The 18,070-nt window shown below is 40.1% G+C and overlaps 2 protein-coding genes across 2 annotated transcripts; both read right to left on the bottom strand.

Annotated features, from left to right (window-relative positions):
- Nucleotides 1-13,237: 13,237 nt before the first annotated feature.
- On the bottom strand, nt 13,238-13,929 carry LOC114821434 (uncharacterized). The gene is made up of 2 exons (XM_029093536.1): nt 13,724-13,929; nt 13,238-13,655 (listed from the first exon to the last, which is right to left on the bottom strand). The coding sequence occupies exons 1-2, from the start codon at nt 13,927-13,929 to the stop codon at nt 13,238-13,240; spliced, it is 624 nt and encodes a 207-aa protein (XP_028949369.1).
- A 39-nt stretch (nt 13,930-13,968) lies between these two features.
- Nucleotides 13,969-14,826, bottom strand: LOC108171228 (uncharacterized mitochondrial protein AtMg00310-like). The gene has a single exon (XM_017327052.2). It carries the CDS (start codon nt 14,824-14,826, stop codon nt 13,969-13,971), a length of 858 nt encoding a protein of 285 aa, XP_017182541.2.
- Between the last annotated feature and the right edge of the window lie 3,244 nt (nt 14,827-18,070).

Raw genomic sequence — 18,070 nt, 5'->3', positions numbered from 1 at the left:
CCATTTGTATGTCTACGTGAAATGGCATGTTAAGAATAAATTCCATTGTCGTGCATTGTTGAGAGAAGGGACTTTCAATCCATGAACTTGTAAATAATAAAACCTCAACTTTCTTTGCTTACAATTCAAGATTCTATTCATTGATCAACTAGGGAGTTGTTAATTTTAATTTTTGTATAATTGCTATGTGTTTTTCCTCCCCACATATGCCTTCCCTCATCTTCCATCTCTTTTCTCACGGCTCTAGCTATTATAATAATATTTTAACTTAAACATAAAAGATCACAGAACACGAAAACTGACCGTCCATTCAACAGTTTAAGGTTTCATCTGTTTTCTTTTTCAAGCTTTTAAAGCTATGGCCGATTCATAACGGCACAAAGATTTTTTTATTTGGAAAATTAAAAAGAAACTGTTTCTGCAGAGTGGCATTTTTTGTTTACTCTAATTATACTTTAACTTTTGGACTTTTGAAACCTAATAAGTGGCCGGGTGAGTGTGTTAGCAAAAGGGTTTTTGAAATCAAGCTTTACACTTTATGGAGCTTATCTGATCGCAGAAGTCAAGGAAAAATCTTTTTACTGAATTGTATTGAACTTCTGGGATTTGACAAGATTCTTGGCTTCTAAGCTAAAGATGAAGAAAAATAATAAATAACTTAGTTCTTTGAAATTAAAAAATAAAGTTTTAAGGAGACGGTGGAGAAAGCTGAAGGAGTTTTTTTCTTCAAGAAAAAAGTTAATGGAGAAAGCAAAATGTTTAAGGGATTATTCACAATATTTCGGTGCGGAATGTTCCACAATATTTCGATTATAGAGTTTTTCGGGTTGCAATTCTAAGGTGCAACCTTTTTAATAGAGAGTGATTCAACAATTTAGAGAATTGGGTGATTTAGTACTGACATATTTTATAAAAGTGAGTAATTTATAGTACAAATAAAATTGGGTTAAATTATGTTTACTACTCTCATGTTTCGTTGTTTTCAACATTTAGTACATCAAGTTTTTTTCGTCCCAGAGTCATACCTAAAGTGTTAATTTTGGGACAATCTCATATATCCGTTAGTCAAACTGTTAAGTCTGTTGTTAACTGATGACATGACGCATATGTGGACAATGACCGAGTGCCACGTGTCATTAAGGGTCTACGTGAACTTTTTTTTTTGGAGAAGGGGTTAAAAAAATTCACAAATTCAAAAAAAAAAGAAAAAGAAAAAAAAGCCTCGTCTTCTATCTCCCCCAATCGTCTGCACCCTCTCCCTCCCTCATCCCCCCGCAACCTCTCCTTCCCTTCTCTCTTTTGCAACCCGCACCCCTTCCCTCCCTTCTCTCTTCTACAACTTGCAACACCCTCCCTTCTCTCCTCCTTCCTCCCTTATCCCTCCATTCTCTCCTCTGCACCATCCCACCAAACCCTAGAAAATTAATTTGCAGACGAGGACGATTGAGGACCACTGGGATATCCATTATTAAAAAAAAATTAACTTTTCTGGGCATCCTGCCCTACCTTTCTCGACCCCCTCCCTCCTTCTCCCTCCCTTTTCTTCCCTGCACACCCACCAATCTACCATGCTCCCTTTCTTCTCTCATCTGCACCCACCTAACCTCTGCACCATCTACCCATCTTCCAAATTCGAAATTGAAAAACGGCAAAAACCCAAGAACAACCAAATCTATGTAAATCGAAAAAGACACTCTTTTTGTTTCCTACCTGAAATTCTCTCAGTGTGGGCCTGCTCCCTTGAACCATACCCCACCACAAAGGCAACAACAAGAAATGAAGGAATGAAGGAAAAAAAAGTCTCTGGCTACAGCCTTTCAGCAGTAGAGAGAGTTCACAAGAAATGAAGGGAAAAAAGGTAAAATTTGGGGTTGAAGAAACAAGGAAGAGAAGATCTCTTATGCGTTGTTTGATTTGTATTTTATTCAACGTCCATGGAGGTTCGATGGCAAGTCCATCTATCTCCTACGATTCATTATCTCTGAAACGGCGATCTGTTACTGGCTCCGTTGATCCACCGCCACCCGCGGTTGATCTTCAATAACGCCGACCCATCTATGCGGTGGTGAGGCCTGCTGCAGCTTCGAGACCCTTTTGCTTGCGTTATTTTTGACCAACTCGAGAGGGAAGAGAAGTGAGGGAGCAGGGGTTTTGAATATGACGATGGGTTTGGGGGTTTCGAATACGGCGACGAGAAGGGAGGGAGCGTGGTAGATGGGTGCATAAGTTGGGTAGATGATGGATGGGTGCAGAAGAGAGAAGGGAGGGAGAAGGAGGGAGGGGGTCGGGAAGGGTAGGGCAGGGTGACTAGAAAAGTTAACTAATGAGGTTGGGGAGGTAGAAGACGGGTGGGTTCGGGATTTTTATTTTTATTTTTTCTGTGTTTTTGTATTTTTTTTAAAATTTTTTAATATTGAAATGGGTCCATATTGACACGTGGCGCTCATTTATTATCCACATGAGTGCCACGTCATCAGCTAACAGAAGTTCTAACGGAAAACTTAACGGATGTATGAAACTGTCCCAAAATTAAGACTTGAGGTATGACTTTGAGATAAAAAAAACTTCATGTACCAAATGTTGAAAACCACAAAACTTCAGGATTGTAAACAGAGATTAACCCAATAAAATTACTTGATTTACCAAAAAAAAAACGAGAATAAGTAATTCTAACCTAACTCTAAGAGGTAACAGAATTCTTAATGGATTCATCTAGCTAGTGAACACACTAATTAATGTAGGAATAATCAGTTTTACTTTTGTAATCAAAGATGCAACTGTCAATTAACGTGATCTAATAGATATAAGCAACAAGAGACTTGATTAATTTATGCTTCACATATAAGTAGCAGAGAGATTTAATTAGTTTATGTTGGATTCACGTACTATATATTATAATGTAATGACTATTGAAATATGCCACATCGGCAGAATGAGGAGGAAAAAAAGATTAAATATTTTAACCCCACTTCAACTAGTGCTGAGATCTTTTGTGATAAAACCTCACACTTGTCGGACTATGCATGTGATAATAATAAGGTGGAGACAATATCAGTGTTGTTGGAAGTGAGCATTTGGCCTGTCTTCCTGACAATTTGAAAATGACTAAATTCACCAATGATAGACAATGTGGGGGTAATGTGATTAACTTTGTGAAATGGTGGGATTGAAATTCTGTTGGAGATGGAGAGTACGAGAGAATAAAGAGAGCTGATTTTGTTAGAGGTTGAATTAATCAAATGTTAAACAAAGCTCAGTGATTTGTAAAAGTAGGTGCGCATTATTCTTAATCATGGGTTGAGATATGACTGGAATCCCTCACTAGATTGGAATCCATGGGAGGGTATATAAGGCACTAAGCTCGTCAGTTCTAAGTTACGAAAGAGGAGGATTGCAACAACCTCGAAGCCAGTTTAAACTAGTGGGAGGTTGTCTGCAGAGGAAATTAAAACAGCCACCAAATTTCTAAACCAGTTAAAACTTATACGGATTGATCAATCGGATGATATTGCTTGCAAAAAATTAATAATAATAATGTAAAGGAGCTAGAGACCATCTTCAACATCACACAGCACAAACAGCTTCTTAGCCTTTTTTCATAAGTTTTCATTTTTCCTATCATGGAAAGCTCTTTAAACTAGCCATGGAAACACAATGGAAAGCTCCTTAGATGTCTGTGCCCCACTTTTGAGAGTCTCCTTAGCATTTATTTTATAGGAATCTCGAATATACAATAAATACTAACTAAATGTACACACACAATATTTACTTGTTATTTAGGGTTCATTTGGAAGTGTTTTTAAAATGATTGAAAACGTTTTTGACGAAAATATTTTTGGACAATTCTTAGTAAAAATGCAAGTAAATCCTAAAAAAACACTTGAACTAGTGCTTCTTATAGGAAGCACTTCAAGTTCTTTTTAAACTCAAAAATATTTTCTCTAAAAACTTTTAGTCATTTTAAAAGTACTTTTGACACGTCCCGACCCTGATATTCTCCGAATACCAGGATAGACACGTGCTAGCCGACACCCGTGGGTGACAAAAGCCATTAATTGATACAAAAGCTAATAAGAAGAAATAAATAAGGGTTATGAATTTAAAATTTAAAGAATTAACAAATTAGGAACGTGTTCAGAGCATACAACTAACTAGAGCTTTAAAAGAATTAATATAAAATTGAATAAATAAAAGGATGAGGGTCCTACACCGAGAGGACTCGAATATGCCAATGTGAAAGTGTTGACGTCGGGATCGTATGCCTTGATTCTAAATCCTGAAAGGGGGCGCAAAACAAAGGTGAGTGGACGAAGTTCATATATATACATACTATGAAAACAGTTATGAACATACTAACTACCAGGTTTATAAATAATGAAAACTACTAGCATAATAAATATCTTGACAGGTATAACGCAGAAAAACATCATATAAATCATCGCGTGTATCATTTCGTAGATCGTCTCGTAAGCACGGTGTGCTGCTAGTAAGATCACTGAATAAATATAACTCCCAGCCCAATGCCTACTCCGTGGTCTCTACACCCGTAGCCAAAGATTACCAACTCCTGGCCCAATGCTTGCTCCGTGTCCCTCAGCCCGTAGTTAGGGATTATTTTTCCCGGCCTATCTGCCAACACCAGATCCTCGCCCCAGGCGGCATAATGTCCACTAGGTACGCACAAATAGTTACGCCTCTCATAAATAACCACTTCATAGTATAAAGTCATCCATCGTCTATACTATAAAGAGGGGTTTCTAAAACGTGTTCTAGCATCCTATCGTCATCCATCAGATAGTCTACAAGTTCATGTTTTTTTTATAGAACATACGATATATTAAAATATAGCTCAATATAGGCTAACAATGAATTCCTCACAAAAAACACGAGACGAAAATCAACATATTCAATAAACATGCTTAACATAAAATCAAAACATAAACTCGTAAGACATGCTATTCATTTATGCAATTGAACTATAAAATCATGTAATTTTAGAAGGGGTCCACTCACAGTACTTCGCCGTCGAAAAGTCACACAGCTAACGAAGACAGAAACGCCACTATAATTGCCCCTAAGCACAAAAAGAGTCCAATAAATAAAACTATATAATAGCAATTGAATTTGGGAAAATGGACATTGGAAACGGATTCAGAACATCGAATTACCCTAAGAAGAATCCTGGATAAATTTCGTAAACGTCAATAGAATATTCCTAGAATATTCCCTGACGGAATATTCCCTAACAGAATATTTCCTATAAAGGGTTTGGACCGGTTAGGGTTAAGGGTTTAGGGTAATGGGGTTAAAAGGGTTGGCTTAGGATGCACGGGCCTAAGGCCCTAAAGGAAAATGACCTAAAGGCCTTTAGTTTAGTAAATAAAAATAAAAACAACTTAAAGTAAAGAGTTTTTGGGTTTTAAGGAGGACGGGCCTAAGACCCTAATTTAAAATGGCCCAGGGGCCTTTTACATTAAAACAATATTAAAAATAAATAATAATAACTGAAATGGGTTTTGGGTTGGGCTCGGCAGGAAAGGCCCAAAGGGCTTGGGTTTGGTGGGTCGCCGGACCCAAGGATGAAGAAGGTCGGAAATTCAGCCGGAAAGTGCACAACATTTAAACGGCCATAACTTTGTTAAAACTCAACGAAATCAAGTGAAACAAGAATGAAAGTTGTAGCCCTCGAAGAGACGAAGAAAATGGTACCTCACACGACGTCTAACTCGCCGTGGTTTGGCCGAAAAATGCCTCTAAAGCCTCGGAGGTCGCCGGAAACGAGGTAAGATTCAAATGAGTATAACTTCTTCAATACTCAACGAAATTGAGTGAAACAAAAAGGAAAGTTGTAGTTCTCAGTGAGAGGAAGAGATTGATACATTGTACTCTAGCTAACTCACTGTGGTTTGACCGAACATTGCCTCGAAAGTGGCGGTCTGCGTCGGAGCTCGTGTACGGGGCTTTATGGTTCGACTTCCAAGATGCCAAGACTATGGTTGAGTTCGTAGAGACGAGATAAAGATGATGGTGATGTTTTTTGGTAAGAAAAGCCCTCGGAGGGGTTGAGATAGAGAGAGCTGAGAGAATGTAAGGGAGAGAAAGTTACGGGAGAGGTGAAGGAGAAGAGAGAACTGAGAGAGGAGAGTGGGAGACCGGAAAAAACAAAAATAAAACAAGGTGGGCCCCATGGCTCACCAATTAAGTACTAAAACTATTTTTAAAATATAAAAGGGGGTTGGGGTGTTTCAACTTTCAAACAAACCTTTAGTTAATATTTAATTGTATATTCGAGATTCCTGTAATTAGGTGTCTAATGTTGTTTGGCCTTACAAAAGAGTTCAGTAAACTCAAGTGTTAACTAGCTAACCACTCATGTTCATGTAGCTGAATCCCCTTATGTTTTGTATGGGTATATACAATGCGAAAAAGGAGATTAACTTACTGAAACAAAAGATTGAAATACTCCAAAAAGGCCTCATGTATTACAAATTAAAGAAAACAAATTAAAAGAGTTTCAAAACTTTGAATTTTAACAAAAGCATGATTTAATAGTAGAAATGCATGTTTTAATAGTAGAAATGCATATATGAAAAACATGATTTAATGATTATGTTATATGAAACGTTTTATGAGATAACATGCTTATTGAGGCTAGTTGGAATTATTACTATTTTTCCTATAATCCATGTTCTTTATAGGATATCTGATGGATGACGATATAATATTTGGAACATGTTTCGAACACTTCTTTGTAGTATAGATGATGAATGACTTTATACTATGAAGATGCTTTTCAATTAAATGTATGTTCGATGGTTTTGTACTTACCTAGTGATCTCTATTCCGTTATGGGACGAGGGATAGATTCCATCCCGGGCGACGATTACGGTGTTGGCATAAGGCCTGAAGGGTTTTTCCTCTAGCAATTAGCCCAGGGACATGGAGCTGGCACAGGGCATGGGGGTGATTTTCCTCTAGAAAATGGGCATAGAGACGGGGAGCTGGCATAGGGCTTGGAGGGATATTGGACATTCACTAGTGATTATGATATATACGAGTTATGTTTTGAGACATTGCACGTCATGCTAGGTTTCGGAAAAACCTATTTTTTTTCATGATATATATGTTTTCATAAAACCAGGGGGTTAGTATGTTGATAACTGTTTTATTATATATATATATATATATATATATATATATATTAACTTGGTCCATTCATGTTTATTTTGCACCCCCTTTAGGACTAGAATCGAGACATACAATCTCAGCGTCAAGGCACTTCCGCATCGGCATCTGCGAGTCCTCTCAGTGTAGGACCCATTCTTTTATTCATCCAATTTTATATTATTTCCTTTAGTATTCTAGTTAGTTGTATACTCTGAATACGGTCCTTAAATGCATATTCATTATTATTTTATATTTATAAGTTTTATCTATCCCTTATTTTTAGCATTTGCACTCAATAAATGGCTTTTGTCACCCTCGGGTGTCGGCCAGCACGTGCTTATCCTGGTATTCGGGGAATATCGAGATCGAGGTGTGTCAATTGTTCAGTCTGTCAGTAGGTCAAAGAAGAAAGAAAGAAACCTTTTAGGTTACTGCAACCATTTCCTATACCGCAGTGGAAATGGGAAGATATCACAATGGATTTCGTGTACAAGCTGCCTCGTACACGAAATGGCTATGACGATATCTGGGGGATTGTAGATTGGCTTACCAAGTCAGTGCATTTCCTACCTGTTCATGAAAACTACCCTTTAAGTCGGTTGGCTAAACTTTTTATCTCTAAAATTGTCAAGTATCATGGTGTTCCAGTTAGTATTATTTCTGATTGGGACCCTAGATTTACTTTGAAATTCTGGGTAGCTTTTCAAGAAGCTCTAGGTTCGAAATTACTCTATAGCACTGGCTATCATCCTCGGACCGATGGGCAATCAGAGAGAACTATTCAGACGTCGGAAGACATGTTGAAATCTTCAGTCCTGCAGTTTGGTGACGCATGGCGCAAGTGCTTACCTTTGATAGAATTCGCCTACAACAACAGCTTTCACTCCAGCATTGGTATGTCACCATTTGAGGCACTTTATGGGAAACCTTGTCGTACCTCGTTGTGTTGGTTCGAAGTCGACGAAAGAGTTTTGATGGGCCTTGAAATCATGGATGAGATGACACAGAATATTCAAGTGATAAAGGCTAACCTGAAAGCAGCACGTGATCAACAAAAGAGTATAGTCGATAGACAGAGTATATAAAGTTGGAGATTGGGTATTCTTAAAGTTATCATCCTGGAAAGGCATTGTATGTTTCAGGAAGAAAGGAAAGTTAAGTCATCATTACGTCGGACCATATCAGACTGTTGAGCAAGTTGGTGAAGTTGCTTACTAACTTGATATACCTCCAGAGTTGTCAAGAGTGCATATTGTGTTCCACGTGTCCATGCTTCGGAGATACATCTTTGATCTGTCACATGTGATTCCTCTTTAACTGTTAGAGATTAACCCAGATTTGACTAATGATGAAGTTCCAATGACGTTTCTTGATTGGAAAGACAAAGTTCTCAGGAACAAAACCATTCGTATAGTGAAAGTCTTATGGAGAAACCACTCTGTTGAGAAAGCTACTTGGGAGACAGAATAGCGTATGCAAGATCTTTATCCACGTTTGTTCTTTGACTGGTCTTTAATAGTGTTGAAATTTCAGGGACGAAATTTTCTTAAGGGGGTATATTGTGACAATCGGTCCCTAAATTTTCTATGTAATGTTCTCTCCGAGTGTGTAAATTGATGTTTATGTCCTTTTTGGTAAAACTAGAACTTGACGTGGACGTAGTTATTCAGCTTTTAATTTATTTTTCTCATTATTGTAATTAATTAGTACTCATTGTTACGATTGCGTGAGCGCGAGTTAGACCTAAATTGGATTTGTAACGAAAAAGTTACATTTAGTTAAAGTGCGTTAACAACGGGTAAATTTGTACTCGTGTGCGTTAATTTTTCAATGTAGGAAACTACTGTTTTTTATAAGAGGACATATTTTGTGTGATCTAAAATTGTACAAATTATATCCCTTTTTCTCTTTAAAATTTGTCCCGTGCCTTATTCACCCTTACCAACCAATCAATCACTTTCCCATTTCTTCTACCCAATCAAACATCTCTCTCTCTCTTCTTCTCAGCCAATCAGAAAGCTTGCTCTTTCGCTCTCTCTCTCTCTCTCTCTCTCTCTCTCATCTTCTTCTTCTCCCCTCACCTGTAACTCTCTCATCATCTTCTTCTCCCCTTACCCGTAACTCTCTCTTCTCTTCAACAACAAGGATCACTACTAAAATAGGACCTTATAGTGTCAGTAGGTGGCATCGGTTTAATATAATATAGTGGCGGACAAGACAGTTGCAATACTAACTGAACATGACGTCAGATTTACTATCGCTTATAAGCGTCATAAAATGTTTACGTCACATTTAAACCGACACAAACATTTAGTGTCGCTTATAACCAACATATATTTTAATAATTTTTAAATACTGGCGTCGCTTTAAACAAAACAGTGTCACTTTTAAGCGACATAAAGTATGGGTGTCACTTTTAAGCGACACAAAGTATTGTTTTTAAATATTTTAAAGTCTGCGTCGGTTTTGAGCGACATAGATTTTAGTTTTTTTAAATATTTTGAAACCCGGTGTCGGTTGTAGTCGACACTAATAATATTTTTAAATATTTAAAAACCCGGTGTCGTTTTGTTATCTACCAAATTTATATATACTTAAGTTAAACAATTTTAAAAAGGCGGGTCACTAAAGTTTTGCAAAATTTCAAACATTTTGAAATTTGAAATTTGAAATTTTCACACCACTCCCGCACAAAATTCTAAATATAAAGGAAGATAACACAACCCCTTCAGCAAAGCAGCTCTTTCTTCGCAGCCATAACATGTTATTAGAAGCCCTTATAGGATCATGGGAACCAATTTCATTGCTCTGATATGTAGCATCTACTGTGTTCTATAAATAGTTCGGAGCCATGGGTTGTTCCCCCTTAAAACTTTTGACTTCACCATCTCTATCAAACATATTTGAATGAGCAGTTGATCCGAAACCACCAGGATTGATCTGTTCAGCAACAATAGAGTTGGTTGAAGCTGAAGATGATGAATTGTAACCATTAGACTCACGATTAATTTTCGGGAAGATGCAATCATTAATGCCATTTCAAAGCAGCTCTTTGATCACGATGAAGGTCTTCGATCCCGAGTTTCAGAATTTGCGCAGGGCTACAGAGTTGAGGTAGAGGACTGTCATTAGGAGCGCCAAGAGAGTCGTGGAAGAGACGGAAATGGCATCGTCTCGTATTGAAGGCGAGGCCAATGAGGAAAGTGTGGCGGAAGACGGTTCAACGAGTAAGCAAAGGAGCGAGCCCAATGGGAACATGATCCCGAAATTGCAGACCGTCGAGTCATTGGATTAGAAATGGCTCATGGTTGAAGATCCAAATTGTGAGTCCTTTTGCTTTTCCCTCGTGCAATTTCTATGTACAAATTCTTCAAATTTTGATATTTATTTTGGCTTCTTCTCTCAGATGTATTTTCAATTGACAAGTCGCCTGGCAATTGATGTCTTCATGAATTGCAGTGGACAAGTCAATCGACATCTTTTCATGAATTGCCAAAATTCTTCAAAATCTAACTCTAAAATTTCTGTGTGCAGTACTTCATGGACAAGTCAATCGACATCTCTTCATGAATTGCCAAAATTCTTCAAAATCTGTCTCTACAATTTCTGTGTGTAGTACTTCATGGACAAGTCAATCGACATCTCTTCATGAAATATTTTTATAATTATTAACAAAGGTGGTGTCGGTTAAGACCGTCACTAGTTTGCATATTGTATTTATTTAATTGTTATCTGACGTCGCTTTAAACCGACATAATGTTGAAGTATATGTCGCTTTAAACCGACGTCAACATTAGTGTCACTTTTAACCGACGCTGCTTAGTAGCGTATTAAGTGAACAAACCAACACTGAAGCCCTTTAGTGACACTAGCAATGGTGTCACTATTCCAATATGACATTACATTGTTTTATGTCGGATTTTTGCCAAATTTTCGACAGAAATCGTATTTCTTGTCTAGTTTTGGTTCGCCGGTGATAGCCTATATTCTAGTAGTGGATCACCTTCAAAACTTCACAGATCGAGACTAAAACCACTACCATCATGCTCATCTCTTTCTCACGAACCCATCTGTACCGACCGATCACGAATGGACCAGTTTTGAGTGTCCATCTTGGAACTTCGACTTGGGTGAAGTTTTCCTCGACGTTTTTCCGTCCGAGTCACAAGATTTTGGGAGTTTAGGAAGCATCAAGGCAACTCCTCAAGGCCAATAGCCTAGTTTTGAAGTGGAGTCGATGAGGAGAACACAGGGTTTTGAGACGACGAGTTTGGGTCCAGGGCTATCGAGTCTATTTTTATCCATTTCCATCATCCTTTTGGACTTTTAAGAGGTATAATCTTGTTCTCTTCTCTTCCCTAACTTCATTTCCATATAAAGTATGTTGAAAATGGTTGAGAAATGAAGAAGATATGAAAATTTGAAAAAGTTTCTAGAAACTGATGACTTTTTTCCAGAATCCAGTGAACCAGACGGTGGAGAACCATCGGAGAAGAAGGTGAATATTCCGTCAAAGTAAATATTTTAACGCCGTCAGGTAACGCCATTAACTGACGCCTTTATCGTTAGCAAAATATTCCGTTAAGTTTGACGGAATATTCCCTGGGTTTGTCAGCATCTGCTAGCATGTGGCCTGTGTGTAGGCGCGTTCGGCCTCCGGGCGACGTGTGGTTGACGTGTATGTGTTTGTGACTTCGTGTAAAACGTTTTCGTATATTTAAACCCTTCGTTTAAGCAAACTATGGGGGATTTTCCTAGCCTTTTTGTGTAGGTCCTAATTAATTAATTAGTAAGGTTATTTCACATATAGGTGAGACTTGCCCCGAGGAGGCATGAGGACTGACAAGGCTAGGAGGCTATGACCCATCGATGTATCAGTGAGTGGGCATTTGTTTTTATATATATATATATATAAAGTTTTATAGTTTCCACATATGCTTTCGTATTGATTTATGCCTATTATGCCATGTTTTATTTAATTTTAGAAATGTTATTATATGGTTGAGATTTATATACTATCATGGCATGTTCATATACATTTTACCTGCTTATCATACATTGCTGTACCCAGTGTTAGTGCTCGCCTAGGGCCAGGGCCAATCTTTTACGTGTATGTTCACATCCGCACCACACGCTCACCTTGGATCCAAGTAGGTGCCAGTCCTGTTGTATAGGTTGTAATAGGCAACTCTGACTCGTATGTGACTGGGAATAGCACCAATCTTCACGTGATTGTAGCATTAGAGTGTATATTATGATTACACCCAATCCTATTCATGTCAGTTTCCCTCTGCATGAACTCGTGTGTTAACATAGATTGATGAGCACCTGATTTTACTTATACTATTGTTGTGATATTATGATTGGTGCTTTTTTGGATTTATTGTTGATTTGCATTTGGTTTCATATTTATACGTAGTATGATTTTCTGGAAACTATACATGTTTTATGGCAATGGGTTAGTATATTAAAAAAATAAATGTGTTTTATAAACCTTTGTTTTTGCCCACTCACCCTTTTGTTTTTGCTCCTCCAGATCCTAGTTAGCTGTTACTCTGTGGCGTACGAGGAATCTCTGGTAGTTCTAACATATCCATAAATAAATGTAGGGGACTTTTTCCAGTTGTGTATTAAGTTCTTTTTTTTTTTTTTGGTAAACAGGAGATTCACTACTCGGGCAAAGATGCCAAAATGATACAAGAAAGCCTACTAAGAGGCAAACAAGCACAAGCACAACTACAAAGAAAAGTGGTGCGAGAATGTAGGTAGGAAACATGACGCCGCATCTAATGCTAGAGCGTCCCTTCACACACAACCATAGCAAAAAAATCAAGGGCCATCGTTACACAAAACATGGATCAGAGAAGATGGGGGTCTATCAACCCATACGAAGTCACATGCTTCCCTACACTGCCGCGACGTCAAAAGGTCCGTAGCCAAGTTGGCCAGTCTCGGGATCCAAGACCAGCGGCAATCTTGGAAAACTGATTCCATTCTAGAGCATTTCCTTAGAATGGGAAAAGCCTCCCAACTGCCCTTCCTTGCCAGATCTCTAAGGCAAGAAATTGATTCAAGAGTCTGATTCCACAATAATAGAATCCCAACCCTTTCTAGCTCCCAGCTCACACCCATGTAAAATTGCCAAGGCATCTGCCATTGCAACACTATTAGCCATGATGCGGTACCCGCAAGCCACCAAGAAACAACCCTCGTTGTTTCTTGCCACCACCCCAATGTAACCCATCCCCGAACGTGCTACCCAACTTGCATCAACATTAATCTTAATAGTACCCGGATTCGACGGCACCCACCGGACTTCCACTTCCCCAATTCTTGGACTGGGCAACGCCTCTTCCCCGTTTCTTGGACTGGGCAACAGACTTGTCCCCGTTGTAGGAATTGAATCTTTAAAAACTGATACAGAGAGAGAAATAGCATCCAAAACCCTCATTGGGTTGAGATTCAGATTATTGAACAGGAAATCACATCTGGATTTCCAAATATGCCAACAAGTAAAAGCATATAAGATAAAAGCATAATCCGAACCTCCCTTGACCCATCAGCCGACTCAAGCATCAGGAGAAGCCAATCTGCCCAGTTTGAAGCTTGCTGCCTATGTGCTCTGATACTCAACATACCCCCGAACCAGACCCCTTCCACCCAAGGACATTTAAGAAGCATGTGGTCAACTGATTCATCATGTGTTTTACAAATGGGGCACAGTGGAGAAGGAGAAGACCGACGTTGGTATAAGTTCGCCATTGTGGCAATAGCTCCGTGCATAGTTCTCCACAAGAAGTTTCAGATTTTCGGTGGTGTCTCCAGCTTCCAGATGATTTTCCAGAGCGCCCTGGGGCAGTTGGTGGCCAAACTGGGCGGAGGGATCCTCCCACTGCTATGGGTCAAGCACCAATAGTAACCCGCTTTTACTAAATAGGATCCCCTTTTCTCATAGAGCCAAATCAGCCTATCTTTAAGCAACGGGTCTCCAGTTATTGTCCCCAATATCGCTGCGAACTCCGCATCCACTAAGAAAGGCTTCAAAAAATCAATGTCCCATCCCCTACTCTCCTGGCAAATTAAAGATTTGACTTTTAAGTTTTTAGAAACCTGCACCGGTCCCAGAGGGAGAGGTTTCCCTAAGGGAAGAGATGTGAGCCATCTATCCACCCATACCCGAGTATCATTATCATCCATAATCTGCCAGTGAGCACCATTGCGAAGGATCTCCCTTCCAGCTAGGAGACTAGACCAAATCCACGATGCTCTACCACCCCGCTTAGCCTTGAGGAAAGAGCAATTCGGGAAGTACCTAGCCTTTAGAACCGATGCCCATAGGGAGTTTGGCTCCACAATCAGCCTCCAACACTGCTTGGCTAAAAGGGCATCATTGAACAATGTAAAGCTTCTCAGCCCAATACCACAATCTTCCTTTGATCGCCCTAATTTCTCACGAGAAACCCAATGAATCCTATTTTCCCCTTGTTTTTGTCCCCACCAAAACTTCGAAATCAAAGCGTCCATTTCCTGACAAAACGAATTAGGGAACTTAAACAAATTCATTGGGTAAGCCGGGATAGCTTGTGCCACTGCCTTTATAAGGATCTCCCGCCCTGCTTGTGAAAGAGTCAACTTTTTCCACCCTTTCAGCTTTTCCATCAGCCTCCCTTTTACATAAGCAAGACCGGCCTTCTTAGATCAGCCCCAAACAGCCGGAACCCCGAGGTAAAATCCTGGGTCTCCTACCTTTTCCATACCTAGAATGTTCACTAGATGTTGTGAGAGCGACACCGGCACATTAAACCCGAAGCAAACACTGGACTTCGACTTGTTGACCTGTTGTTCGAACGCTGCACAAAACTCATCAATCAACTGAATAAGGTGCCGACAGTTCACCTCCTCCGCCTTCAGAAATATTAGAGTGTCATCTGCAAAAAGAATATGAGAAATAGATGAACCCAAAACATTCATTCTCACTCCCTTTATCCACATCTTATCATAGGCATGTTGAATAAGAAGCGAAATGACTTCACTGACCAGGAGGAAAAGGTAGGGGGATAGAAGGTCCCCTTGCCTAATACCACGAGAAGGCGCGAACCTTGATCTAGGGTGCCCATTGAGCATGATGACAAAGTTCACCGAAGAAATACATCCCATTATCAACTTTCGCCATCTATCATTGAAGCCCATTTTCTCCATTACTGCCATCAGAAAATCCCATTCCACTCTATCGTAGGCCTTATGCATATCCAACTTGATTTCCAATTCAAATTTGCCTTTGGTTTTTCTAGTTTTAAGGAAGTGGAAAAGCTCATGCGCAAGCCCAATATTATCATGAATTTGCCTGCCTGCCACAAAAGCATTTTGGGTAGGAGAGATCAGCACCGGCAAAATCTGTTTGAGACGGTTGGCCAACACCTTGGAAAGCACCTTATAGGAATAATTTCACAAACTGATAGGGCGAAATTGAGATACGGATACTGGATTTTGGACCTTTGGAATCAACACCAAGTGAGTGGCATTTATATGCCGAGGGTCAACCGAACCAAGCATCAATATCGCAATCATCTCATTCACTTCAGCTGCAATAATATCCCAGTGAGCCTGAAAGAAGACGCTAGGGAAGCCGTTAGGGCCTGGGGCCTTTAAACTGCCCATCTGCATAACTGCTTGTTTAACTTCTTCACTCGAAACCACTCCTACTAGGTCATCATTCATCTCGTCAGTAACCCTTTAAGTAACACAGTTCAAAATCTGACCCCAATCCCGCATCCCCGATGATGTAAACAGCTCCGTGAAATAATCGTCAAACATGCGCCGAACCTGCCCAGGGTTCTTCACCCAATTTCCATTGTTATCTTTTAAGGAGACCACTTTATTTCTTCTTCTTCTTTGTAGAGTAGATTGGTGAAAGAATTTGGTATTAGCATCTCCCTCCTTCAGCCATTGAACCCTTGATCTCTGTTTCCAGTAGCTCTCCTCCTGACTCCACAACGAGTCAACTGTTTTGGATAAGACTTGAATCTCCGTAGAATTCATGCCCCAATTCTGTTGAAGCCGCCCCAGCTGACTCATCATATCCCTGATTTGCCATCCTCTCTGTTTAAATTTAGCATTACTCCATCTAGAGAGGGTAATACGACATTCATTAATTTTGGCTTTCCAATTCTGTAAGGGGTTTCCCTCTCTCCCTAGGTCCCAGGCACCTTTCACAATCTCTTTACATTCCGCCTACTTTGTCCAAAACACCTCGAAACGGAACAGCTTCTTTTGTCTTTCAGGCTTTGGCTCACATCGTACCACTACCGAACAATGGTCAGATCCCATCGTCGTGCCATTTATAGCCAATGAGTTTGGCCAATGAGACAGCCAGGCTTCGTTTACCAGAGCCCTGTCTAAACGAGCTTCCACAAGTTGTCCATTTCGGGTCCCTCTCCAAGTGAACTTTTGGCCACTAGCCTCCAGATCCACAACCTCTAGTTTATTCATAAACTCTTCCAAATACCTTGGACGGTTGTATCTAACTTCCGCTCCCCCCGATTTCTTATGATCTCATAGGAATTCATTGTAATCTCCACCGCAAATCCAAGGGGTGCACTCCGGCCCAAATTTCTGTATAAGTCCCCTCCAAAAGACCTCTTTTTCTATTCTGTAGGATGTACCGTAAATTCCTGTAAACCTGAACTCCACTTCAGAATCAACCAGAGAGCACCGAGTATCAATGAAGTGCTTAGACGATTCAATAATAACCACCTGCACCTGGTCATTCCACCAAAGGCTGAGGCCACCAGCTCTACCAATGGGAGCAATATCAAAACCATTAGGATAACCCATCATTCTTCTCACTCCAGTAATTCTATGATTTTTCATCTTTGTTTCCGATAGAAAAATCATATAGGGTCTGTGTTCTCGAATTAGCCCATGTAGGGCTCGAACTACCGTGTCAGACCCTAGACCATGGCAGTTCCAGAAAAGGTGTATCATGGCTTCCCTGCTGCTGTTGAAGGCCAGCCGCCACCACCTTGGGACAAGTATCCCCCCTCCTTAGTCATCGATGCCTCTGTGGTCTCGTCTCTGTAATTCCACCCGGCCTTGTACTCAATCGGAACTTCTATTAGCCACTCTTCCCCATCTCTCTCCTTATCCTTAGTCAATCTGTGTTCTTCTATAGTCAAACCCCTTAGCCGTTCTTCTCCCCTACTTTTTCTTTCCTTGACCCTAGTTTTCTCCTCAGTATATTTTGATTTCTTCATAGGTGAACAGCCCACATCCCCCTCATTGGACTCTGCTTCCGACACTCTCTTATTTTTGCTTCCGTCCCTTTCAGCATTCGAGAACGTGAAACTCATTCCTTCCATAATTTCCGTGCTTAAAGGATGCACCATTGTTGGTAGTTTGCTTTGGGAGTGCATGAGTGGCATTATTGTTCCTTTATCATTTGAAGTCCCTCTCCCATCTTGGATCTCCTCAATCTGGATTGATTTGATTATTCTATGTTTAGCTTGAATATCCATGGGTTTAAAGCCCATAACCAGGTGATGGATAGCCATCGGCCCATTTCCCTCCATGATCTATTGGGCCTGGTTAAAAGTTTGTCTCTCCCCCGTTCTTTGCATTCTACTCCACGTTTTTAGGCTTTTCCCCTTCTTTTGCTGCTGCCTGATATGCATTTGGTCCCCCTCTTCGGCTACTTGTATTACACTCGGACCCCCTTGCCTTGATTCTGTTGCTGTTGACTAGAGATTCTTTTCCCCACTCTAAAAGCTCCTGCATGTCTTCGTTCCCCCGTGTTAATCGCCAATGGTTTTGGCGGTTCAATGAAATCTCTCACAGGGGCCGTTTTGGTCCATTCTCCGTATCCTGCCATACCACCCTTCACGGGCTCCAATGTACACTCCGTGTT

Source organism: Malus domestica, chromosome 15, assembly GCF_042453785.1.
Source record: "Malus domestica chromosome 15, GDT2T_hap1".
NCBI lineage: Eukaryota > Viridiplantae > Streptophyta > Magnoliopsida > Rosales > Rosaceae > Malus > Malus domestica.
This window is presented reverse-complemented; position numbering and strand designations above follow the sequence as displayed.